At 36.9% G+C, this 27,208-nt stretch overlaps 1 protein-coding gene across 1 annotated transcript; it reads right to left on the reverse strand.

Moving 5' to 3' along the window:
* PSMB7 (proteasome 20S subunit beta 7) lies at positions 1-27,160 on the reverse strand. The gene is made up of 8 exons (XM_085300466.1): positions 27,051-27,160; positions 26,853-26,946; positions 26,606-26,703; positions 25,920-26,060; positions 24,779-24,894; positions 16,593-16,651; positions 2,304-2,455; positions 1-236 (listed from the first exon to the last, which is right to left on the reverse strand). Exons 1-8 carry the CDS (start codon positions 27,110-27,112, stop codon positions 125-127), a joined length of 834 nt encoding a protein of 277 aa, XP_085156592.1. The 5' UTR covers positions 27,113-27,160; the 3' UTR covers positions 1-124.
* Between the last annotated feature and the right edge of the window lie 48 nt (positions 27,161-27,208).

The following is a 27,208-nucleotide window of genomic DNA, read 5'->3' on the forward strand; positions in this document are numbered from 1 at the left end:
TTCATTTGGTAAGAACTCTCTTTATTTTACATCAATTGCATGTTTTTCTACACAGGGGAAAGCTTCTAAAAGTGAAATATAACTAATATTGGTCTCTAGTAACAGAAGCACTGCACAGAATGGTTCAGGATGTGTCCATGGTTTGTACAGTTTCATCCACCACCTCAATTTCAAGGAGTGCTACGTTTTCGGTGAGAACAGCAGTAGTTCCTTTTTCACACTTGTATCTACCAAACCTGTTAAATAAATAGGTGAAAGTTAATTTGGAAGATGATACTACCCAGGAAAACTCACATATAAGAGTTTARTAACTTTCTCTACTGTGGGAATTTCTTACATGAGGTCAAAGTGAGTAAAGAAGTTGTGCTTAGTGTAACACTAACTTTTTTTTAAAAAAAGTGATATGCAAGGCAACTCTGTAGAAGTAAGTGAGATTTCATAATAGTGCCCAATATTATTATTTTGTAGCCTTGCTCAAAAAAACACACMCACTTTTTGCAGCTCTGGATTAACTTTATCAATGTTTTAGTTGATTTTAAACACAGAAATCTAAAGCTAATATTTTTAAAGAATGTCTTATATCAAGCCATGCTTCTGAAGTCATGCTACAGCTGACTGTACAAAGGAGCTTTTTTTCCCTGTCCTCTAATGTATACAGTGAAATGCAGAGTCTCATTTTGAACTGTACAATGATCATTCTCTCCTGGCTGACCACCTATAAAGGCTTCTGCTCAGAATTACATTTCATGCATATGCAGTTATATGGTAAGAAGTCCAAAGGACCTTTAACTGGAGCAGAGCTGTTCATAGTAGTTTTGGCAAAAGTGTCTGCTTAAAGAGAAGTGATTTTTGTTAAATTCCACTATTTTGGCAGTAGACTGAAAAGTTGCACAACTTGTTACACGTAACATAAAAGTACATGTTGCAAAACCCTCTAACTGCCTTGGGGGCTGTGATTCACTCATTAGGCAATGCAGTTCACCAAGCAACACATCCAAGTATTAAATGGAATATTTGTCAGCTTCTCTAACCCTAAAAAAATCTTGCTCACTTTAGAATTTCATCACTTACTTCTGTCTCCTGAATATTCTCAGTATTACAAGATCGTATTATACATACTTAAATGTAACCTTGTTCCCAGTAAATTTTGTAGTTGAATATTTATGACACTAAACTTAGGAGCTTCAAAATGACTGTTTTCAGTGGCAGCATAATATCACCTTTGTGAAGGACTTCCAAGTGTTACAAAATGCTGAAGTTTAACATGCTGTGCAACCTTTCCATGTGCTTTGAGGAACTGATCACTGAGAACCATAAAATGGAGAAGATAGATTTCTGTACATTCTGATGTAACTTGACAAATAAGAGCTGGAAAACACACAGCACAAGTTTCTACATAGCAGAAATAGGAAGATAGGGCTGCCCCCCTGGAAAAGCATGAATACTCACAACTTGTAAACTTTTCATTTATACACAAAATGGGAACCAACTACTCCTGCCAAATTTAGCTATTAACTATAAACTACCTTTTCAACAAGTTACAGTAACTAYCCGGACAATTTTTATCTGTATGAGAAAACCATGATGATCAAAGCAATGTCTATGTTGATTTGGCAGTCTTCTATAGGGTGTATTTTCTAGCCACTGGCTAGAAAAAAGATTTCGAGAAAGGAAATAAAACACAACACAGTAATTACAGGGTAGAGTTTGGGGGGGGGGGGAGGAAGGGTTGTTTTTGTGCCACAGCAAGTCCTTATGTAACAGCTAATGACAGGCTGTGCTGTCAGCTACTCCTTTTCCACATTGCCATGCTAAATATAGGCAGAACTGCAAAGGGTATGGTGATACCACTAGTCTTTCTGACAGGACACACAAGTTCCAGTGAAAGAGTAGCGAAAGATGACCACATTGCTATCCAATAGCAAAAAAAAAAGAGGAAACCCTCAAGGATCTACTCAGTCATAAATGTGAAACTTCATCACTGTCTCAAACTTCCTGAAACTCAAAGCAGTCTCCCTACTTGGTTAGAGAGATGAGGTAAGCAATTCATTCATTTCTTCCACACATCTGTAAATGCCACTAACAACCTCAATATTCAACTGCAGTTGCAGCAATTTGTTTGTTGAAACTCTATTAAATACAGATATAAAGACTATCCTCTAATAGCTATAAACTACATAAAGGGGTCTTAAAGCTTTTTCAGTGTATTCCCTAAGTCTGTTTTAAAAAATTCCAAAACAAGCTTTTGTGGAAGACAGGAAATGTTAAGAGCACTGATGATGCACAGCTTCAGAAATACTAACCTTTCCCCTTTTTTGTTGGCCACATCATATGGACGGAGGAAATCCAACTTGTTCTTGCTTATAACACAGAGATCTATGTTACTGCCAGAGCCCAGATCATTGTATATGCCAGCTGCAATGGCATCCCTCACAAGCTGTTTGGCTTCCTCTTCCTGGAAAAGTTAAAAAAGCTGTCATTGCACAAGTGTTGGCATTTCACAGAAATGTTTGTCCACGTGACAGTGGAAGCTGTGAGCTCTCAAACGATAAATGAGATATCAGCACCTTTGTTATTACAGAAGCACTGCGGAGCACGAACGTCAGTCTACARAACAGTGGCACTATCTAAAGGGCAAGTCTTTTAACCTGTTCACGCACACACACCCCTCCCGAGACTTGGTAAAGATTGTCAAGGAAACAAAAGATCCGTCTTAATGGAAAAAACTTTACGATATTATCTTCCAGGCTTTTGTGCACATGTACAATGCAAGTTCCCTGTAGTGCCCTCTGTGTAACAGTTGCATTCAAATTAAAGATCCGTATTAGTTTAGTTACAAGCCTTCCCTAGGTAGGGACTATTTAATCATCCTCTGTAGCACCAAAATGGGGTACGTGATTTTGTAACACAGTGTGGTTAGTAAAATTTATTCTGCTCATCTAAACTGTTGCAGGGGAGCCTGGCTCTGTACTGAACTGTAGCTTGCTAGCGTTTTCAATTCTAGCGTAGAACATCAGTGCAAAGAATTTACAGAAATTACTGAAGACTTGCAGAACTCAGTACTGCTGTCAAAAATCCTGTGATTTAACTAAAAATTACAAGAAGTTAACAAAAATGCATTTTTTTTCCTTTTTGGATTAACAGGAAATCAGCTACAATCCCTTTTTTTGGTGTACAAGTCAGAAATTCCACAGATAACTAAAGCATAATATATTTAATATAGTCCCTTGAATGTATGCTGCATTTACACATCTCAAAAGCATATTCTGTGTATTTTTTCTAAACTAGAGCAACTAGCAAAATCTTRTTTGCATCAAAACTAGAATACAAATTAATTTGAGCACATAATTTCTTAAAAGTTTTATATTATATACTTTAAAGGGCAAATATACAGCTACTGAAATGCATGCTCCACRTAAGTTTCAGAATTTTTACTATTTAGAAGCTGTCTAAATAGCCTTATAAAACAGAATACAATAGTTTCTGCTGTACATTAACACTTGCATAATTACCATTCAGACAAGTGTGTTCTACAATGAAGTAATTCAAAATCATCAAAATTCTCCATTAAAATGATGTATTACAACAGACCTGTAATCCTCCTTATAAATATATATGCATGGTATTGATGAAACAGGCCTCAAGTTCTGATACACTTGATAGCCTTTACTAGAAAATGAAAAATTAGAACTGCATTGGCTCCCTCTACAGCTCCCAAAGAGAGGTTGTTTTTATATTTCAATGGCAACTTTACTGAAAGTCACAGATCAGAGCCAGAGATACAAGTAATTTGATAGGGCCTGTAAATGCTTAGTTTTTCACTGTAAGTGAAGATGCTACTCAGTAAAAAGAAACATTGCAAAACAACCTTCTTAATGTTCTAGACAGCTAATCTGGTGCAGTACCATTTTACATCTTGCAAAAACAGTACAGACTCCTCGGCTGTCAGTATCTACAAATGCCTCAGTACGATGTAAGAGAGGCCGTCACCTGAGACCTGAGCTAAACTGCTATTCTATATAGACCCAAGAAAGCTTTTAAAACRTTGCATTGGCCCTGCCTACTGCTCGCTGGTTCACTCAGCAGAGAGCTGAGAACATGAGCTGAGTTGCTTTTGGAGGCAACTGAACAAAGACCCGCTCCAGGGGCATATTTAACATGGTTTGACATCCCTGGAACTAGACGAGAGCTGGCCTACCAAAAATATATAATGCCTAGAATTCATAGTGTGGGTGGGAGGTTCTGTCCCAGTGGGTTCTGCTATGTATTATTCCACTATATATTGCATTGTATTGCTTGTTCTTAGAGGCAAAGCCACTGAGGATGTGTTCAGCAGCATCAGCTCCACTGAAACTTTGTCAAACAGAGAAAGTGCTAGTGCTCTGATTGTCTGGTAAAAGTGTCACTGAGAAAGCATATATACATGCATACACACGTGTGTATGTACATACATATATACACACATTACACACTTAAAAGGCTGCTGAAAAATTACAAGCACATTAACACCTCCACACACATCTGCCCCTGCACCATTCCAGCTTAATTTTTCCATCATTTAAGGAATTTATGTAACTATGTAAATAACATGCTTTTATATACATATACATACACACACACACACCCCATATACCTGTTCTAATAAGACTGAAGTCAATAAACACTGAGAAATTCCAACTCAAAGATTTATCCTCAACTCATACTTACAGTAGTCACTCACTGCATAGCTCACCCAACATTACCGGCTGTTTAACAGGTGGTACCAAGCCAGAGTAACTAAGTTCTGTTTCCCATTATCACTTGTCATTGCTTTTCTGATTTTTCACACATTTAAATAGTCTTCTGTCTTTAGGTATCATGAACGAAACAGCAAACATTCCATGCAGAATTTGACAAATGCAGTTTTACTTGGTTCATTTAAAGCCCTTAGTGTCTCTCTGCCAATACCCCACCACCTGAAAATCATGATAAGATACTCAGCCTACTCCTAGAACGTCTTCTGATGCAGACACAGCTGCACAAGCCCCAGTGTACAAGTGCAGCTGAAGAGGAGCCCCAAATTAGCTCAGCTACAGTCACGTCTGCTCCCAGTGCATGCTTTGCATTCTCCAATGGCCTACTATAGTAAGAACTGCTTAATAACAGTATTCATATTAAAACAGCTTAATTACATACTGACCAGGAGAGATGTGTGCTTAAGTAAACCATAGAAATAGCACAGATTCTTATTTTACTCCCATTTTTACTAGGATTAATCTTTTAAAAAACAAACATTAAATTGCACTTTCTACCAAGCTAACTTGAACAAAACAGCCACACTGTTAATAGTTTCTGCTCATTACATCACTTTTTGGTAGCAGAACTCTGGAAAGAGTATTTCCTTATTCAGCAGCTACAAGACTGATTTCTCTAAGCTGATTCCTTGCACGCTAGAGGTATTTTATATAGCACGTTCTTGCATGCTCACGCTCTGTCTATAATATATACACACACACACACACACACGTAGACAAACTATAGCAAAAGTTAACATATTAAAGCAAATGAAAAACTGTATGTAGCTATGTTTTAAAATTTAAGTAGTAATAGGTTTAAGCTATTATGTGTGCTGTTATTTTAAGAAAAACATCACTGCTTAGGCAAAGGCAGATGCATAGGGCTTCCCCCCCTTTCAGTATTTTCAAATTTTTGGAACAATGCAAGTCTTGCAGAATCACCCATTTTTTTTTTTTTTGAGTTAAATACTTCAGTATATTTTACCTTTTAAAAATGTACTCTTTCTATTAAAATATTTTTTTAATAGCCACTACAGTCAATAGAGCTTAGTTGTAGCAACACTGAAGCATCTACTATGCTGAGAAAGGTCTAAAACATAATCTCAGCTCTTTCATCTGATATACTGCAGCCTAGTTCAAGAACCTGAAATAATTTTAATTATAGGGAACCCTGATACAGTGCTGTGTTCACTTCCTATCCCCTTTTCATAATTTAGAAAGATGACCAGAACGGCCAAGAGAGAAGCTGTTCCTTGATAGAGATCCTGCATACAAAGTTCTAGCAAGAACTGCTATTTTACGATCAGAAAATAGGGGGTTATAATGAAAGTGCTGACACAGTCTTAACTATAGGGGCATGAATGAGTCACTGTAATAATTAATCTTAAAAAAAAAAAAAAGTTCAGAGTACATAAAAGGAGCACTTCCTACTTTATGGTTGCAAAGACCAAGCTAACTGGGAATATCATTCTCTCGGGTCCACGCTGCTTCTTAAATGAGATTACAGCAAGAGTGATGTACTGTAATACAAGTCACTTGTGACAAGCAGCACTTTATAGAGCTATCTGTTTGTCTCCATCACTACATCACACAATGTGTCCCAGGACTCCAATGTGCAACTCCATTTACCACTACATGACAAATGGGCAGCACTTGTAAAAGGCACAAAGAGGTCCAGATCAGCCATGTAATGGTCACCACAGATGTAGCATAGTGCTTGAGGGGGAAAAAAACAGACCCCCAAGTTCATTAAACTGACCAGTAATGGATCTTTCAAAATGCGTCTTAGGAATAGTACAGTAAAGGCTAAAATAAATAACTCAGCGTGGAAGGCTAATCTGAAATAGTGTTTGATAAATTATTTATAACACAGACAATTGTCTGCATTTAATATTGGAGCTACTGGTAGCATCTTTAAAAGATGATTTATGTGTTGTAATGCCATTAAGCTTTATATGGGCCCACTGCTAGCTATAAAGTCTGCTGAGATTTAGAGAATGAGTTTTAAACTGTCACTGCAACATCATAGTAGATAGAGACTGTATTAAATCTTTACTTTAAACCTGTTATCTGGAGAGTTGCATTTTGTAGACACTCAAGATCTGATAGATTACCTCTCTACATCTGCTATGGTGCAAGTCACAAACAGCACCAATAAGGAACTTTTCCACATTACTCTTGTATATTGCTTGATTCAAGTTTCTCTTCTCACTTAAGCGATTTCCAGATTCCAAGTGCTACTGAAGTAAAAAATRAGACTTCTAGAGAGAGTGTGGATATTTCTACCTCATATTAATACGATCTTTGCTAGTATCTTTTTAAAAAATGCATCATTACACCTGCAGAAATACAGACAGCAGCTACAGTGTTGTGAGCATTATTTCCTTGCCATTCAGGTAATTTTTACAAGTTAAATTGGAGAAGGCTTTTCTTTATGAAAAAAATGTTTAAAGTTTTTTTAAAAAATGTTTATCAAAGTGAAATTAATGCCTTCTGCAGGTTGCCAATATCCTGTCTGATATTTGATATGTAGTAGAATGCTTTAATGAGTCTTACCAAGAACCTGAGAGGTTAATATACACTGAATGTCAAAGAGTGTAACAATTTCTGGAGGGAAAATGTGACATGTGCATGTACACACACATATATGTAAGTATATTTACTACAACTGAGCCTTTTACAGCAGATTGAAACTTGTTAAAATTCTGTAAAGTAAAAAGTCCACCCCTACCTCAAGTGAGAATCCACAAGCTGAGGGAAGCTGAAGGGGAGGAAATCAGAAGCTTAAAGCAGGACAGGGTTAAAAATTTTTCATATTTATAAAGAAATGCTGGGAATTTGGGGTTAGGAAAGTGATACCTCTTGAAGGGCATAAGCACCTGCAGGAACATGATTGGACTTTGGAAGAGTCAGACTAAAACATGTTAAAGGGTAGATATGTCTGTTGGAGAAATTATGTTGGAAATCAATACATAACCAGAAGCAATGCTAAGATCTGCTGGTTAAGTCCAAAGAGATAACAAACAAAGCAGCAAAGTACTTTGATTGTTTTTCTTGTAAGGGAARGTTCCAAGACTCCACTTAGTGAAAATGAATCTGTTTCTAGCTAGCTTTTGAGGCTGGCATTTGAAAGTGKTCAGTATTAGTAACTCTCAATTTGMAGTTACCTGGATTCATGGTGGGGAGTTACTGACACTGTTTTTCTAGCATTCACCCCCCCCCCCAACACACCCCTTTCTTCCTCCACCATCTTTTATCTGTGTTCTAAGAAGTCACAAAAGAAGTTATGGAGGAGAATGTTAAGATCCAGCAGTCCAAACAATGCAAGATGGGCTATAAAATAGGTATGTGACAAATATGTAGGATCAYGATTACAAACCACAAAAGCCAGGATTAGACTGACATGCCAAAAGAGCACAGCATGAAAAAAAGTTTACAAGATAGAAATTGCAAGCAGAAACAATTAGAACCATGATTACACCAAAGATAAAGAGGTTATGAAAAAAMTGGATCTGTAAGATTAGCAGCATCTAGGAGACATATAAAAATGGGTCTTAGAAGCAAACATCAGTTCCCCAGTGCATAAAGAACAGGGAGAAGTTACCAGAATATTCCCAGCAGGTGATGGGGGGGGGGGAGAATATATCCGAAGATCTGAAACTAGGCCTGTGTGACCCTAAAATTTGGTGCCTCTCATCTAGGAATATTCCCTGTAATTACATTAAAATCGAACTCTAGACTCCCTCCCTTCCTCAATTCAGCCACTGATTTATAGTCATACAAGGAACTGTGCCCCATGATAGAGATGAAGATGGTGTCTCCTCTATTCTGCTGAATTTCAACATACATTATTTTAGAATTGTCTATGTTTAAAGGAAAAAAAACTAAAGGAAAATACATAAAACTATCCTTTCAAATAACATGAATTTATTTTTACTGAACAGATGCTAAAAGCCAAGATAGGCAGAAATATAGTAGCTTCTAAAGCAAATGTGAAAGGGAAAATAATGACTCTAATACTATATGTGTAAAGCAGCTCAAGTTATTTTAAATCAAGGTAAAGTTCGTCATGTTATTTTCCAGTTCTTCTTCCACAGCCTTATTTAACAAGGAAGTGAAATGCCCCAAGTTCTGAAACATTACTTTCATTCACTTGCCTTCCTGCAAGTGAATGACTCAGTATTTGCATAACAAACAGTGTCAAGGACTCAAAGCCTATTAAATATGATAAGAATTTTCTCTCCAGAATACATCCTGTTCAAATGCTGTGATTCACGCCTTCTGTTTGGAATTACTTTTGTTATAAGGTAACTTTACTTATGTTTTTCTAGCTTTTAAAACAGGATTTTTTTTTTTTTTTAAATAAAAGACCCCCACACCCCACAAGCCTGCCTAAGTTCCACACATTTCCTATCCTTTCGTATACAGCTTCCCTTCATCACTTGGTACTTTCTCAAATACAAAATATCTGTCTGTGCCACCATCGCTGACCAAACTTGCTTAAATCCTTGGATTATGAACAAATGAGGTGTTAATGTTGCCTATCATATACAAACAATACAGGAAATGAAGATTGTTACTTCTTAGCAAAACCACAGCACAAGTATGACATAGTCTGAAAATTATGCAAAAAAATGTGGGYATATCACTGGTTTAACAGTCTTGTAAAAATCCAGCAATTTGAGCTTTTACACAAATGTAGATATATTCATTAATATATCAAATACTTCCATACTGCATTTGATGCAAGGTTTTGTTGTGGATAATTATTAAGTAAAACATTTATTTTTCAACTGCTTTCTCCTAAGAAATTTTCAAATAAAATACACCTCTATGTCCCTAATTATTATTCTCAGTGATCAAAGTATTTTCATGTTCCATTGGTATATACGCCTGCAAGCCCAGACTCATCACCACCTCCCCCTTCCTGATACTGCACACCACACAAGTATAATAAACCATGTTAATATTTCATACCAGTGTGAAATATGCTGGAGTATCAATTCAACATCTGCTGTCTTTAGGGTACTGGCATCCCGCAGAGACACTTTCAATTTGTAATTGAGTTCTATACTGAATTAATCAGCAGTTTATCTTTTTTAGTAAAATAATGTCTTCCCCACTAACCTGGATTTACATTAACAATTTATGCCAAATTACCTGCCAAGCCAAGAAACTTATGATTCGGAGCTGCTACTCAGTAACATTAGTTCCTGTATTTCATTCCTTACATGAAGACTAGTACAATACATAGTTCTAGTRGTACAGAATTAAACAACAAGCTCCTTTCACAATTGCATGATTTTTTAATACTATTTCCATAGTTAGAATTAATATAAAAATACATATTATCTATCACTACTTGTGCCTGGATAAAGTTCATGAGTTTCAGGGAACTGATTCTCAGAATAAAGTGAATATGCTCAACAGCCATAAATTCTACTTTGCCAGTACGATAGCCTCAATTTTTGTTAGAGCTGCATTACCTTAGAGTGACATAGTGAACATCAGCTACTAGGGAGTAGCAAGAAATGTAAATAATGAAAAAAACAATTGAAGTAACTATATACTGCTATTGTACAACCAAAGTAGAATATCCAGCAATACACGTCTGGCTTCAAATAAAGCAAATTATGTTCCTATCACTATTACTTGAGCTCTGAAGAAAGGGCATGAAGGTCAACATTTTGGGGGCAGGGGGAAGGTCTTAGGCTCACTGGCAATTGTTTTCTTAGGTACATCAAAACATTCCATAAACCTTCTTCACATGAAGGGAGCCTCCCCTTGCAGCCTAGGCATTCAGCTCTTCACCTGGCTGCAGCTCAGCGCTCTGCTCTCCAAAACTGCACCCTGCAGGAGCAGCAGTCAGCCTTCGTACCACCAGAAATATTTTCTGTTTTGTTTTCCCTGTGTTCTGCAGTTATGGAAAATACAAACTGAAACAATTTAAACTGGAACACYTGCTCCTGAGAAATGCATCAAAAATAATCACCTGTCCTACATCTACCCTGTGCACTAAAGTGATCTAACACTGAACCCTGCTTGTGACTAGCTTGTCTATATTATTTTGTACAAAGGTTTAAGACTTACTTTTGCAAAGGTGACGAAATTGCTACTCTTTTTCCATGCAGCAAGGTCTAATTTAAACTAGGGCAAAATTAATTATCTTGAGATAATTTGTAAACTAGAAGAAAATATTGTGGGGAATCACTGGTAATCCAGATAGATACCATCAGCAGTTTCCCAACTGATTTCTGCATAAAAACCATGCTTTGATATATATTTTCAAAAAGCACATCTCAAAACACTTCTCCAGTAATCTCRGGCATTTCAGAACACATCTACCTATGAAGCTGATTAAAAATGTTTCTGTACTGCTTCATATTTCTTGTTTAACATTAGTTCTACAATGGAAATCAACCCAAGGTACAGATCTATGAAAGATGAGAACAGTACTGTCTAAAGCATCCAGCAGAAACATAATAATTTTAATCTAAAAGTAAGAAACAGCATGATAAACATTTATTTTCTGGATGACTGTTTGCACTAACACCTGATACCTACCCATGTAAATACATGGCTCTAAAGGAGAAAATAATATATGTAAAGAAAGCGTGAAATCTGTATCAACATGAGCTCCATCAGTAAAAGGCAGTGAAGATATGCCAGTAACAGTCACTGAGTAATGAAATAAACATATATAGGGAGCATATAAATACTAAATACTTATTTTTGTACAAGAAGTCAGKTTTTTTTCCATTTACTTAATCTGTGTTTGACACCAACAGGGGTTCAAGTATCTCAGGCAGGCTCTTCAGCTTAACTCTGATAGTCTGGCTTGATCTCTATTGTCTGCTGTCTGAGTTCAGCCGACAAACCTCCCAGCAAGTGGTCACCTTCCCATGGAGTCATTAGACCTCTGAATGTCAGCTGGTGGGATTAGCCTGCAGACTTCCACACCTGAGCCCTATGGCAGGGACACAGGCATTTTGATCACCATCATTAATGAATACAGAATTCATATGCAGCTTGTCATTGCTCTTGAGCCTTGAATCACACAGATGCAGCCTAAATAAGACTGATGAGACAACTATTGCTGAAGATTAGAGAGTTTTGACAGTTTCCAAAAATAGCTCAGTATTATAGTTAGCAGTTAATAAACAAAAATAACACCAAATTGAGGGACAGTAGGAAATATACCAATCATTCAAAATATGTCTGTGCTTATATCAGCTGTTTAAAAATGGGAGAAAATGACATGCTTTCATAAGATTTTATTTTGGTTAAAAATGCATAAGGCATTGTACAAAAAGTAGGCACTGAGCCTGGCAGTTACACCATCTTCCACTTCAGTGCAACAAAGATCTTCAACGCACACGGAGCCTTCCTGAGGAAGGCACTCTTTACACCTTTGTCTGGGGGATATGGGGCTGCTCGCAAGTACCTCAAAAACTAGTGCCAAAACCAGAAACAAAACTGAGGGCCAGAAGAGCCTGATTCTGCACATTTTGCAACTAGACCACTGCCAATCTCTTCCCTTCCATTATTTGTCTTTGTGAACATGCACACTCCGACAGCTGCAGCTATTTGCCGAGAAGGTTACTACCTCCAACTTGCCCCTATCTGCTTGTCCCTTCTCCCTTTTACACAGGGTTACACAAACCTGTCAGCTGAACCGCTCATAAGATTGCTGCCTACCCCACATTTGTCAAAACAACATAACCACTGCCGGACGATCACTAAAGCAAGCCTGGCTAACAGGTATACTAAACGACTGTCAATAGCTCACACTTGGGGGGCAGAAGGGTGATCTATTTTGGAAGTAATTATGAGTATCTTCTAWACACTTCCTTTTTCCACCTCTTCTGTGCCCCTGACCTCTTTGTATGAAGATTTACTTTTTATTAAGCCTGGTTGTTTTGGTGAAACACAGGAAAGTTACATGCAGCCTGCTTCCTTGCTTAAACGCAAGAAGGCTATGTTTTAGCCATCTGACAAGAGCTTTGTGTATCATGAGGTAATTCTTATAAAGACAAGCTCACTTTTCAAACAGAAGTCAAACACCTGTATAAAATACATAATCTCCCCCCCTCAAAATCTCCCTACAAAAAATCTAAAACCACAGTATAGATAAATCTAGAATTCCAGCCTTTAATAGTGCAGACAATTTTTCTTAGGTCATGATTGTTTCCATATCTATTTCTTTACTACTTTTTTAACATCAGAATTTGTGAATATATTTGCAAAACCTGGCTGTAAGATTTCAAACCATGTGACTACCCTATTGAAACTCTACTGAAAGAGAAATTGGCTGCTATGAAAGATCTAAGCTTGAAACACTATTAGATGTGCTGTTCTTCCACTTATGTTTTTTAAAGTAGATCTATAGCTGCCCACATGACAGATTAATATTGTTCTACAGTAGTTAGGTGCTTGGCATTACATTTTTGAAGCAGCTACAGGCCTTCAGGGCTGAAAGTGTTCACATCTTCAGCAATTTATAATGGTTCCTCTAGAGGCCAGCACTTGCTTCATAATGAAACATGCCTCCATAAATCAGATTGCAGAAGTGGCACTAGTGTACGTCACCATCTATCTTAGCCATTTCTCTAAAGGGTGTTGGGTAAAGATCATCTCCCAGCATTGCAACCAGGGAAAGGACCATCACAGTTGGCACTGATAAAGCATGTGCTACTTAAATCTGAAGACACACTAAGTCTATGGAAAAAAAAAAAAAAAAAAACACACTAAGTCTATGGAAAAAAAAAAAAAAACACACACATCCTGCTGGTGTTAGCATGCCTCAGGCAGTGGTAGAAGCTTCAGCAACTCATCTTCAAAAGGCAGAGAGCCAGGGCTCTAGAAACCTGCAAAAATTGGCTAAGCCTGCAGTCTTTTTCACCCCCCTCTCCAGTTGAGCATCTTCAAAGTCTACAATTCTAACTGTAGGGCACAGCAGCTGCCACTGCAGATTTGATCCTCTCAGCTTTTGGCAGGTCTCAACTTGAAATTCTAGCAAAAGAATTTTTCAAGTTGCTATTATTGCCTGTCATGGATTTATAAATATTGCGCACTATCTGCTGTGGCATGGCTCTCATGGGACACCAGTGCATGCCAAAAGCATAACAGAATGAAAAACAGTTCCTATTCTTCAAATAAATGCTAATTTTYTTAACTGCGCTCACACGATGTGTTTGGTGATCAGCTTCAATAGTACAGAATATATATCAGAGAAAAAAAGGCTGATTGTCTTTTCCAGTAGTATTCAGCTGCTACTTTCATTAAGCTTGTTTAATTACATTCCAGATGCTAATTTGCAAGTTGATACCAGAGGGTGCAGGACAGTCTGCCTTTGAATCATTTTTCTGTGATGTGATGGTCTTGCAGCACACCACTACCCTTCAGTAGCCCTAGCAAGATATTCTGACAATTAGTGCAAAAGAAAGCAGTATTGATCTTGACAAAAAAAAAAAAATTATTTCTTTACTCATTTTAATAAATTAATCTCCAGGAATTTAAAATTTATCATTGCCATTTTATAATAACTTGTATGTGATATAAAGGTTGTGTATTTTAATTTGTTTCAATTTTAATAGAAATACCATGGTATTTGGTTATTTTATTGAAATAAGAAACATCAAGCTGGCAGCCATAATAAAATATGAAGTGTTTAAGAGTACAGTTGAGCTTTATCATGTAAAGCTTTGCTGGTTTAGCTATTCCAATTATCACATTATTACTAGTCAACAGAATGCCCAGCAAAAACAAAAAAAAAGGGGTTAAGGTGCATGCAAATCTCAAAGATCTAAATATCCATTTGAACAAATTGGTAGGCTGCATTTCTACATGCTTGTTATAACAGTGAATATCTGCTGCCATTTAAGATTGTGTATGAAGACAATTTAATTAGGATGACCTTTCTAAATAGAAAAAGTTGGAAATTTACCAATTTTTGGTGCCTTTTTTAAGCTGGTCTTACACAAAGAATGACTTAAAATACAAGCTAGAAAACTAGCTAAGAATGAGGTAAGATTTTTAGTTTCATAGCACAGCTCTTTGACATTTGTATCTTTGAAAGGGGACTATTATTCTGTAGCTGTTGATTCCAAGGATTTGTAGTCCATGTTTTCGGTATGAATAGCACACATGCCAAGTGCATAGCCACATGCGAGAATGACAGTCTTTTTGCAGCCTCCTAACAGCATGAGGGGGGAAAAGAAAAAAAGTAGAGACTCTACCTTTATATTTAATGGTTCTAATAGTCCAACATAACACTACTTAGAAAAGAAACTTGAGTGTCTAATTAAAAATATTGCAGTATTTGATAGCCTTCGTAGAAATACTGGAGGCTAAAAGTCCAGTTTTTCCAGCTACTGCCCAAGTCTCCAGCAACACAGGAACTACTGCATTTTTATAATTTAGCACAGCTACAGCTATTTCATATATAGCAACAGAAGAGGAGCCGCTTGCAGGAATAACTAGAAAACTGCTTACCACTCACTAGGCTCTTAAATAGTTTTTAAATCAACTGGTGTTAGACATCAAGTTTCTTCAAATTTAAGAGAGTATAACAAACAATTTTAAATTATAGATTAATCAATTTCAGACAGGAATTTGGTGAAGTTATGGGATTACCCCCAGAAAATATATTCCAGTCAATGCAGCATTTGAGGGTAGAAAAAGACCCATAGTAGATGCACTATAAATATAAGGAAAATATGCCAACATTCTGAAGTAAATCAAGTTCTACCATTTCTATGCTATTCAATGATACTGAATAGCACTAAGAGTTGTTATAGTTGTATTTTAGGTTCAAATGATATTATGAAAAGTGATCACAAGTGTTAGCATTACAAGTCATTGTCAATGCACTTCAGTTTTCMGCTTTATATTCAACTCTTTCTATACTGTGAAATTAATAATCAATTGCAATGAGAAGAAGCATTCACAGCAAGTCTGAAGAGATTGATGTGGTCTAAAAGAACACCTGACATTACTGAGGCATATTATAAGATATGGTCACAGAAAGCCTTTTAATCCTTTCGGTTTTATTTTCATCAATAGTATGTCTGCAGATAACTGGGTTTTTCACTGTTTAGCTTAGTAGGCACTGAACATAGTGTAATCAGGTATAAAGAAATACTATAGACGATACAAAAATAATGTATGGGATACATTCCTAAAAATAAAAATACTCTAATCTATTATTCAAAACTTAATCATGACACTCCAACTTTCAACCATGCTGAATGATTCCATATTACGAACTTAAATATTTTTCAAGTCTGACCAAGAGCAGCAGCAAAAACACAACCTTGTAAATGTTCCGATAAACAGCTTTTAAGTAGATGTTAAAAATTCAAGTGCAGTTACTAGCTCTGAACATACCCAATCAACTTGGAATCTAACTGGTTTCATGTTCTACTTTAACATTTTCTGTTGTTTTTACAGTTGTGAAGAGAATGACCAACTGCTGATGAGGGAGGAAAGAAAAAAGAAAGCACAACAGCAAAACTGACCAGGCTATCAAAATCCTGAAGTCAAGTTTAATCAGTAAGCTGTTTTTCAAACTTTGAACTATAATAAAATACACGCTTCATTATCACTTAGGTTAGCAAGAAATAAAAATCAACCTAAAAAAAAAAACAAAAAAAACTTATCCCTAGATTTTTGAAAGCTTTGCAGTAAGCTGATATTAAAAATTTTAAGTGCAGGAAACTACAGCAGATTTAACTTTAAGGCTTCAAACCTCTTAAACTCTTAAGGTCATGAGAATTACTGAAGGAAGAAACATTGCTTTTAAAGATCATTTCTTACCTCCATGTCCGGTTTGTATTTATCTTCAAACACTGCCATAGCTGCTAATGATCCAGAACCTATGGTAATAAAATTAAGACACAATGTTATTTAGCTAGTATTTTTAAAAGAAAGAAAGTACCAATTAAATAAGAGCAGCACAAATCAGACAGTCTATTTTAGTTCACTGTATACTCTCAAGTGTCTATGCTCTTGAGGTCCAGCACTTAATATAATCTTATATTTACATATAGTGCACAAAGACCTGTTGTGGTCCCATTTCTGACAGTTTTCTTTTTAATAGTAAACACAGATACAAAAATGAGGTTGGGGGAAAAAAAAAAAAGAGAGAGATTTAACTGCATGCCACAGTTTCTAATTCCTACTCCTCTGTTTCTCCTGCCCTACTTCTGTGCCTAGCCACGTTAGGCGATATGTCACTTAATACTAAGACACTCGCAATGAATAGATTGTTTTAATGAGCTGCCCTGGCACAGTCACCTTGACACACTGGGATGAGTGAACCAGCAACGGTAACAGGGTAGGTGGCTGCTACCATCAGGTTATTTCCCATATCTACTCTAAAACAGTTTATTATACATTTATTTTGTGTCATTATTTTTACTTTGAACAATAACAGCTGAACAGACAAAGYGGCAGATATGAAAACATGAGTTTAACATTACCTCTCTGATCCACTTAAAGGATGCACTGCAAGGGTAGTAATGTAACAGAACCCATCTCTACCCAAAGCACTGTAACTGCAAGTGTTATAAATGTGCTTTCCATAAATGGATATAAAAAGCAGTATGATACTATTTGAAATTGTAAGCTTGCTTTGTTCAGAAAGAGTGAATCTGTAGGAAGATATCTATCTACGGCCCTGACCATATTTCAGAGAGCTCTACTTTTGGGGAGTGAATAAAGTTACCTGCAATTTTTTACACCAATTAGAAAATTTTTTTGGCATTTATTACTTTTTAACTTGTTTTGCATACTGCTATCTGTTTAGCTGGGTCACAGAGAAAGCTATATTTTCTATTTAAAATGATTTGTGTATATCGCTTGACCACCTCAATGGTTTAGTGAAAGAAAAAGGCAGCGATTAAACAGTTTCAAATGAGGTGTCCTGCTGATTTTATCAAGTCTGCTGAATGTATAATGAAAAAAGAGAAGCTGACAGTGACACTGTTGAGGAAATACAGACTACCTTATCTGAACCATTTAAGGAGGTCCAATTATAGATCAAATTTAAAGGGTAGAAACAGCAGATTTACAGACACAAATCAATGAACATGGTAATCCCAATGAATATGACAGATACTCCTGTTACAGAATATTGCTGTGGTTGAGGATCATTACCTTTACAGTACCAAATACATCACATCTAAAAGCAGTAGGACATTCTAAGTGTGTACTTGTATTACAGGCAATGACTATTCATTTACACCTTGAAGCAATACATGACTCCATTTTTTAAATGCTGAAATTGGGAATAAAAAGGATTTTTAAGAGACTAATAGCAGAAATGAACTGCTGATACAAACAGCTGATATCACAGAGCAAATCACCAAGTAATTTTACTGAACCTTCAACCAAGGTCAAGATAAGGTATGTTCCAAAGCAAATACAGGGTTCAAACAATAGTTCTTGTGGAATTACGTGGGAATGTTTTCAATAAGAAAAAAATAAATAAATAAAAATCAGAGAGACTGTCTCAGAGTAAGAGCACATTCTTAATGTCACTCAAATCAAGGTCTACTATAAGCAAAATAGGAAGCCTAAAACACCCTACAAAATGACCTTATTCAGAGATAAGGCTTCCTTGACAAAATATAGTACAAGTATCTTTAAAATCTTGCAAGAATAGAAATACAAAAGTGACAAATATTACTACATTTTAACTACTCAGCCAAAAGAAAATGGTCTTAATTTCTTAAAACTTCCATTCTCAAATAAAACCATCTTTCATAAGAATAGGAGCTCTCTTAAAGTACAAGCCTCTTCACAAACCATTCCRTTATTCGATTTAGCATTTCTGCATTTTTTAAACTCAGTACCGTTTTTTCTCAAAAATCTCGTACACGGCACAATCGGCCTGGATTCATTCCTCCAGTTCCCCATTTAAAAAAGTTCCCCAAAGAATCCACGGACAGGACAGGACCTCAGATTTACAAGGGGGGATTCTTATGTTATATTACATAAAATCCTTTATACATTAAAAATTATATTAGTTGTATCTTGGTAATATGAGATAATTAGCAAATACCAGCTTTAATATCAACTTTAAATAAGCCCAGACAGTCCTATAATCTAAATTCTCAAAAAGTTGATGAAAAGTCTGTAAATTTAGTTAAATGTGTATGTAAACATTTCCATCTATAAAATCGAAATCCAAAGGAGATTCTAACAGAACTGGAAGTACAGCTGGAAATGCAGTTTAATAAAATCACATTTCTCCTTTCCCAATTACAAACCAGGACATGCTTCCCCTAACTTGCATATAAAAAAGAGTGCCCCAGCAAAGGTCTCATAGCAGAGCTAAATATCCAAGGAAAGAATAGATTTTTGTAATCTTAAGATTCACAATGAAAACTGTTTTTACTCTCACTCTCAGATGTAAACATTGCTTTTAGAAAMCGAAATAGATGTATTATGAGTTTGTCCATAAAGTCAGCTGTTGTTTGAAACCAACAGTATGAATTATTTTTGAATAATACTGAGGATGTGAACTCACAGTCCACCTGCAGCATGTTAACTCAGACCTATTTGCACTCCTGGTTGACTGAAGCCTGGACACCTGGCAGTCCACAGAGCTACCAAAAATGTAGAAAACCAGCACTGAGTGGACAACTGCTTACAAGTACTGTTGCAAACTTTACTGTCCAATTACACCAGCCTCCTAGTAGCTGTCAAGTCCCACGTATGATCCAAACCACCTCACAATGTTCCAACTAGCATGGCAGACTTAGGAAAGGTATGCATTTTAACTGGACAGCTGGCACGAAAATCTGTGAATCAAAGTAAACGTTGAAAGTATGGTTTTCTTATTGTAGTACCTATAAAAGCACAGAAGTCTTAAGGGGCTGTGGAGTACTTCCTTGTGTGGGGGAAACAGTTGTTCTCTTGTACACATATCCAGTGCCCAACAAAAAACTTTAGCAAGCATATTTTACCTTTATGTAGGAATATGCTTAATTTCCAGTCATAATGTCTGGAGAAAGACAAAATGCAGAACAGTGCAGAATAACCCATTTATTCGGGATAGATGTTCCCACTTCAYACATACAATATCCAGTGTAAATCACATCAGTTAGGATTCAACATTACTAAAACATAGCAGTTCAATCTCAAACCTATTAAAACATTCAGGAAAGCAGTGTCATAATTAGTCGTTAAGTAGYATGCTTAACTGAGCTCAGATTCAAAGTAATACCAAAACAAGTTACTTATCTGAAATCCTAATTACATACAGTTAATGCAGATCTAAGAACTCAATCTCACAAAGTATTCTTCAAATGTTTGAAAGCTTTAGCTGTTCTATGAATCAGCAATAAAGTATTATTGGTAAAGTTCAGACAAACTCAGCTAGATATAAAAAAAACATATATTTTAACTGCTGTGAAGGATTAGTTCAGAACTTCATTAAGAAAAAAAATGCCATATCAGACCCAAAAAACTTATTTTGTGTAAGTTTTCAGTAAGCTTCACTTCAGGAACAAGTATTCATCAAATACTACTTTAGCATCTAAATATATGAAAGTGTGGACTGGCAACCAAAATACAAAAACTGGAATGCCAAGTTATATTCTGAAACAAAATCTTTTCAGTCTAATTATGAGCAGGAACCACAGAATTCACTTGCAAGACCATTAGAGTCTGTCAACTTCACTAAGAAGCATTTGCCATTTTGTAAGTTTTTACAACCACGGAAGTCATTGAAAAATTTGCAGGACTTGACTGTAATAAAGTTACATTAAAAATCCCATTGGCCTTACTTGATGAATTGTGTAACTTCAGTATTAGATTTTAAAGTGAAAGATAATTGTTGGTACACAGGAAAAAAMAGCTGATAATTTCTGTTGCATTTTACAACTGCAATGTTTTGTTTTAAAACAAATGAACTGCATCTTTTCAGCAGAACATTCATTGAAGATAACTTTCTATCRCTAAGCACAGACCATTTTCATCAAGCAAGGACCTGTTTGCTACCTCAGCCTGCCATGCTGGAGGATGAACACAGCCTTGGGAGAGTAACATTTAGAGCCTCCTAATCCATCAGTGTCAGGCCTCCCTGACAGGACATTTATTCACACATGCTCATTGTTATTCAGTTTGCTGCTCGTTCTAGGTAAAAATTCGGTGATCTCCACAGCCACATCGACTGGGATCATTTTTCACCCTGGTTCCTGGCTGAGGGGCCTTGTCTCAGCGGTGGTACTGCTTGCTCTGCAGGCCAATACTGCCAATGCATGAAGAGCTGATTTATGAATATGAAGCAATGCTGGTACCAGGGGACTAGATTTAGCCACTAGAGACTACTGGAACATACTTTCAGTATCTGAAAGCTGAAYTACAGACTTCAAGTGGTTTAATTTTATGCATGCATTTCATTATAAGTCTTGGCCAGAAGCTTTCCTAGACAAGCCAACCAATCAGACAATCTTGCATCGTTTGCTGAAATCCATTTTTGTCCTTTGTCAGCATAAAGGGTTTAATTTGATGTTTTCACTCCTAAGTACCAAGTATTTTTAAATCTGCCTTGCAAAGGAGGATACCACTGTATTTATCCACAGCCACACACAAGCTAAGATATTTTAGAGAAAAAAAAACATACACAAATCACCTTCAACCACTTGAATATTTAATTTCTAGAAATTCACTGGCCCAGTTTAATAACGGCACATAGAACATCCAGAAAATGATGCCTGTATGGCGACCTATACCTAGCTACACTGAGTTTTATAGAAGTTTTCTGCAGTAGCCATTATAAACTGCAGAATGCCTACAAACTTTGATCAATACGTCACACTCGGTTTATAAGTTAGTTATTTGACTTTTAGCAATCTGGATATTAAGTTCATTGTAGATTACTAAAGGATGCATGTTTGGTTGGAATATTAARATATTCCTTAGAGCTGAATGTGATCCAAAGTATTTTTTAATATAAGAATTAAGGAGCTTCTGTGTTTATTTATATTACAGATGTACCTAAGAGCAACATATACACACATGCCTCTGAAAATATAATGACTTAGTGAAGATATGAAACTGAACCTCTTTGGGAAGCATATGCTGTATCAATCTGAGCATGCAGTAACCTGCTAAAGTAACAGCACCTTACCTTCAGAAATACAGAGTACGCTGACAGAAGCAAGTTCTGCAGCATTTTTAATYAGTGCCTTTGGGTTGCATCTTATGGCTCAAGAACCTAAAACCTGCAATAAGTTTAACATCACACTTCACCTTTGCTTAAAGGCAGCCTATTTGTACTACACATTCATCTCTAATACTTCTTGCAGAGACCCTCACCCATCAAAGTTTACTTTTGAAGGTTACAAGGACTCTTCAGATTTTTTAAAGAACATTAYTACTACACATGCTTTTAATTATTAATTGATTCAAGCTTTAGTACTTAACCATAGAGTCCAGAGTCACTGCACAGGCAAGTAGTATCAATGTATCAAGTACAGCAAGGTAAAGGACATTTATGCTGAGAAACACTGTTTGAAAGCATGAATAAAAGTAACAATGATCATGAGACAACAGACCTATAGCAGACAAATAAGAGTTTAAGCAGTAGTGAACTTAATCCATTGATATTCTACTTCCTACTTATCTGAATTTTTCCTGATAGTTATTTCTGTGGAAGTAAAGATGAATGGCCAGGATTTTCGGAAGTATCACTTTTTAAAGCTTTTAAAACATAAATGCTAGAGTAATTGTGTATGTAATGGTAGTAGCAATGGGACTTTATTCAGGCAATCAACTGCTAAGAGGAGTATGAAGTCCTTTATAGTTTTAGTTTATTATAAATGTCTGATTCTAATGGCCTTGAACATAATACTTTTTAACATATCAAATGCTAAACAATGACATCACATTACTTGGAAAATAAAATCCATGTAACACTTAATTTACACATTTCTAAGGTAATGGCACCATCTATTGGTCCAGTACCACTTTTGCAGAATTTCTGTAGATGTATCACAGTTCTAATTTCAAACTGAATGATCCACTTCACTGCATTAAAGTTGTACGATTTTAGCAGTTTAAAAGTCATGGGAAACTATTTAACATACTATTACTGAAAGTTGACAAAACTCTACTGTTTTAACATGTCTTTATTTGTTGGAAGTGTGTAAGTTAGTCCAGAGATCACAGCTTCTCAAGATAGCTAACAAGCACTTACCTATCTATCCTACAGAGAACCACTMAGTAACATTTATAAGACACACTTTTCTAAGCTTTGCTTGAAAACAAAAACTAAGTGGTTTAAATTTCACACTCATAGCAAGAAAGAGTGTATCATATAYATTAGCTAGTTTACTACTGCTTTTCTGAATTAAGTCAGAATCTTATTGTTTCCCCTTATTGTTATCTAAAAGATTTAATATATTCAACATGTAATAGGAGCACTGAAGAGTTTGAAAGTTTAACTCTCTCCTGTACATACTCTCCACCTCCTTCTTTACCATCAGAAAGTAAGGGAGCAATGTTTCTGCTGATAAGGGAGGAAAAAAAACAAGACTCCCCAGAAAAGGTGCCCAATGTTTTGCATTCTGATACCRCAAAAGCAGAGAAAACAAAGTATTCATTTCAAGTTACCTCATTCTTGTTTAACTTGAAAGAACAATGAGGTATTTGCTAAGACTGTATTTTGCTATATGCATCATGAACAACACAACTATAGTCCATTTTGACACTTAGGTACTGCTTTTGTCTATAAAGCACATAGGATTTTTGTGGTTTCAGCCTTAAATAGTATGACATTCTCAGATTAGAAATGAATGAGATGTACACAGAAATGCAATTTTATGATTTGTTGCTTGTCTAACCACTGGTAGTGAAACTTTTACACCTGACAATCATTTTGTTGTTTAACATGGTATTTTCTGATTTTTTCTGCTAGGAATAATAAATAAAAAAAAAAGGCAGCCTTTAGGGTCTATAGGCTCTCAAACACAACATTCATCAAAATATGGGAGCAAGTAACAGTTAGTCAAGACAAGCACAACTGAAAGGAAACAGATTCAAGGTAAACAGAGAAAAGAAGTTGCCCCAACCTGGGAGTTACAAGCAAAACTGAGTTTCAAAGAGTAYTCTGAAGGATAAAGCAAACACACAGAAAGTGGGATTTTCTTCTAGATATAGTAAACGGCTTTAAGAACTATGACAAAGCATGAGTGAGGGGATGTGTACCATTTAAAATGAGCATCATCTTTCATGACATTTTCAGAAATCAAAGCATCTTCCATAGTAAGAGAGACTTCAAAAAATGAATGCTGTCCATACATACCTCAGATTATGGCTATTGTAGAAAGTAATAGAAACTTGAGATAGTAACACTGAATAACTTTGTGGTAGGCTACTAATTTCAGTTTGACACCCTATCATTAGATAGGATAGGGCTAGAACTTCTCTACTGAGATTCCACACAGTAGTTAAGACCAATTATCATATCATAAGCAAATTAGTGTTGCTTCACTAGAATGATACACTTACCTGAATAAAATACAGCTACAACTTAGCAAGTTAAAGAAATAAAATAGTTACAAGCAAGAAGCAAGGCATATTTTTTCCTAATGAAAGTACAGAAAAACTTGTGGAAGAATGTAGTTCCGAGTGAGACATTACATGAACCATAAGCTAGCACTACCTGAAAATCCAGTTTCTAAGGATTTCTTATGGTAAGTTTCTAGAAATATTAGGATTCCTTTGCTTTAAGATATGTTAGGGAATCAACATAGCAGCTTTCCTAATACTAGTTCTTTGGTAGCTTAGATTTAAATAGTTTGACAGCCCATGAAAGTCTTTTTAAAGTGTGAAAGAAGAAACAGGATATTGCACCTGCCTTACAAATACAGCTTTACCCTTTGAAGCCTGAATGCACAGCAAGCCACAAATTCTAGCAAAAAATATTTTTAAAAATAAAGTGTTTACTTCTTACCAGCAGTTCTGTTATGATACYGAGAGATATCACTTACCCATGGTAACATAAGGCAATTTGTCAGTTGATCCATGGGGATATATGCTGTAGAGATGAGGTCCAGTGACATCTACTCCCCCTAGAACCAGGGCAGCACCAATGTAGCCTTGATACCTAGGAAGAAYGTTTATATGTGAATCTGAACATCTATGAGAAAGCTGTTCTTTTTAAATACAATGTATGTACTATAGAATTTTTCAACAGTTACACTAGCTGTATCTCCATAATAGAAAAACAACTTCTACTATCTAGAAACAACAGTTTAAATTAAGAAATTTACTAAAATATGAGWTATCTAAATGTCAAGCAGAAAAACAAATGACAAGCAACTACGCTGGATGCTGCATTTGTACTAAAGCATTGTATTAACCTGTAATTTATCTAGGTCACATGATTTGACAAAGCATATTCATTTCTTTGCTTTATTTCACATTCCTGAAGACTTCAGTAGCTTGAACAATCTTTAACTGCATACACTCATTCTTTCCTTCACAAGAGTGTTTTTTTTAAAAAAAAAAAAAAAAAAAAAAGAAGAGTTTGGAAAATACACCCTCAATCGTTTAAGCCATGTTGCACAATAGGAAGTGCTACTGGCATACAATAATGCCATCAGTCAAACAATCCAATAAAATTTTCTTAGGATAAGTACAACTTCCAAAGATTTTATTCATTTTTCTCAGTAATAACCACAAACAGACTTCTGTATTAATGGCTATGGGCTTCAAATGATCACACTTATATGCTTCATCCTTTTGAAAATAAAATACATTTCAAGATGTATTTTATTACAGCCATATGAAATTCTCGATTTTAAAAGTTTGCACATTACAAGATTACTTACTGGTCCGGGCATCTCTCCACTGAAGTGGAAGTTAAGCTTTGAYGGGCGCAATCAACATTTTATTAAGTTATTGTCCTTCTACTTTTACAGTGAAGGCACTAGCAACACTGTATCAACTCCTTATAACATCATAGACCTAATTTCAACTCAAAAGCCTACAAGGGAAAGAACAAYTACTAAACCTTTCTCAAAGTCTTGTTATAGAAGTCAGGTAGACTTCTCCAGTGCATGAGCTCAGATCTTACTTATCCTGTGGTTTTAGCAGCATTATAAATAAGTAATAAAGCCACTCAGTTACCTGAAAAGCATTTGCTTTAGCATTCGATTAGCTGTGACAACTCTCGGAAGTCGGCCAGTAGATAGCGAATGGAGCTCCAGATTGGAAGAAATCAGCTGAGTGGTCATATCAGTATCYGCAGCTGTTCCAGCACCGCAACAGCTGAAAAATATCACCAGCAAGTTGGGAAGGTAGAGGAGAGTGAGAAGGAAAACACCTCTTTAAGGCCAAATATGACTTCTGTTTGCTGTATTCAACAACCTTAAAGTGCCTTTTTTTTCCTGCAAGTATTCTCAAGGAAGCCACATTCCTACAGCTGCTTGGGGCTCATTTCTCCTTTGCTGTTCCAACACCTTCWGAGTTTCTGCAACACAAGTGTCTTACTACTGGTAACCCTGATGAACAACATACATTTATACTCCAAAAAGAATTTAATAATAATAAAAAACACACACACGCACAACAAAAGCACCATTTACAGCCCAAGTATGCTTCTTTCTCCATGTAAAGAGTAGGAAATTAAGTTTTTACATGGTCAACATTTTCAGAGTGTGAAACAAGGCAGCCTGTTGGCTTTTGATGTTTCATCAACATCGAAACAAACTTTTTCCTAAGAGGAGTAAGGCAAGTTGCCTTGAAAGGGATACATCTAAAAACACCGACGGTGATCTCGGCTCTGCGATGCACAGGCCGSTTTCTGCACTTACTAGATATTTGGGGAAATGAAGTGTATCTTCGAGCAGTTCTTGTCAGCAACGACCATCCCCTCCGTCGCTCTGGTATCCGCCCCAAGGACGATGCCATCCTGCGGAAAGACGCATCGTCCCCCGAAGCGGCCATGTCACGAGCAGGCCCGGGCCGGGGGCGCCGTGACTCAGCGCCCGCCGCCCCCGCGGCGAGCTCAGGCCCCGGCCCGGGCCCGGCCGCGGCGGCTCCCGCCCGCCGCCTCCTCACCTTGAAGACGAGGCCCGCGATGGTGGTGCCCGTCTTGCGGGCCGCGGGCAGCCGCAGCCCCTTCTGCCCCAGCTCGGCCTCCAGCAGCGCGTTCCTGCGACACAGCACGAGAAGCGGCACGGAGCGCGCGTGAGCGAGGAAGGGCGCCTCGGCCTCGCAGCCCCGGCCCGGCCCCACAGCCCCGGCCCCGCGCCTCACCGAGCGCAGTTGTCGAAGCTGAAGCCGCCGCCAGGCGCCTGTAGCACCGAGACCGCCGCCATCTTGTCGCCGCCGCCGGGCACGGGCGGCGCGGGCTCAGCAGTTCCGGGTCGGGCGCGTGCGCGTGCGCGCGCGGCGGGGCGGGGGCGGGGCGGCTC

The sequence above is a fragment of the Rhea americana genome, unplaced genomic scaffold (genome assembly GCF_003343005.1).
Source record: "Rhea americana isolate MKP2758 unplaced genomic scaffold, rheAme1 scaffold_164, whole genome shotgun sequence".
NCBI classification, from domain to species: Eukaryota; Metazoa; Chordata; class Aves; order Rheiformes; family Rheidae; genus Rhea; species Rhea americana.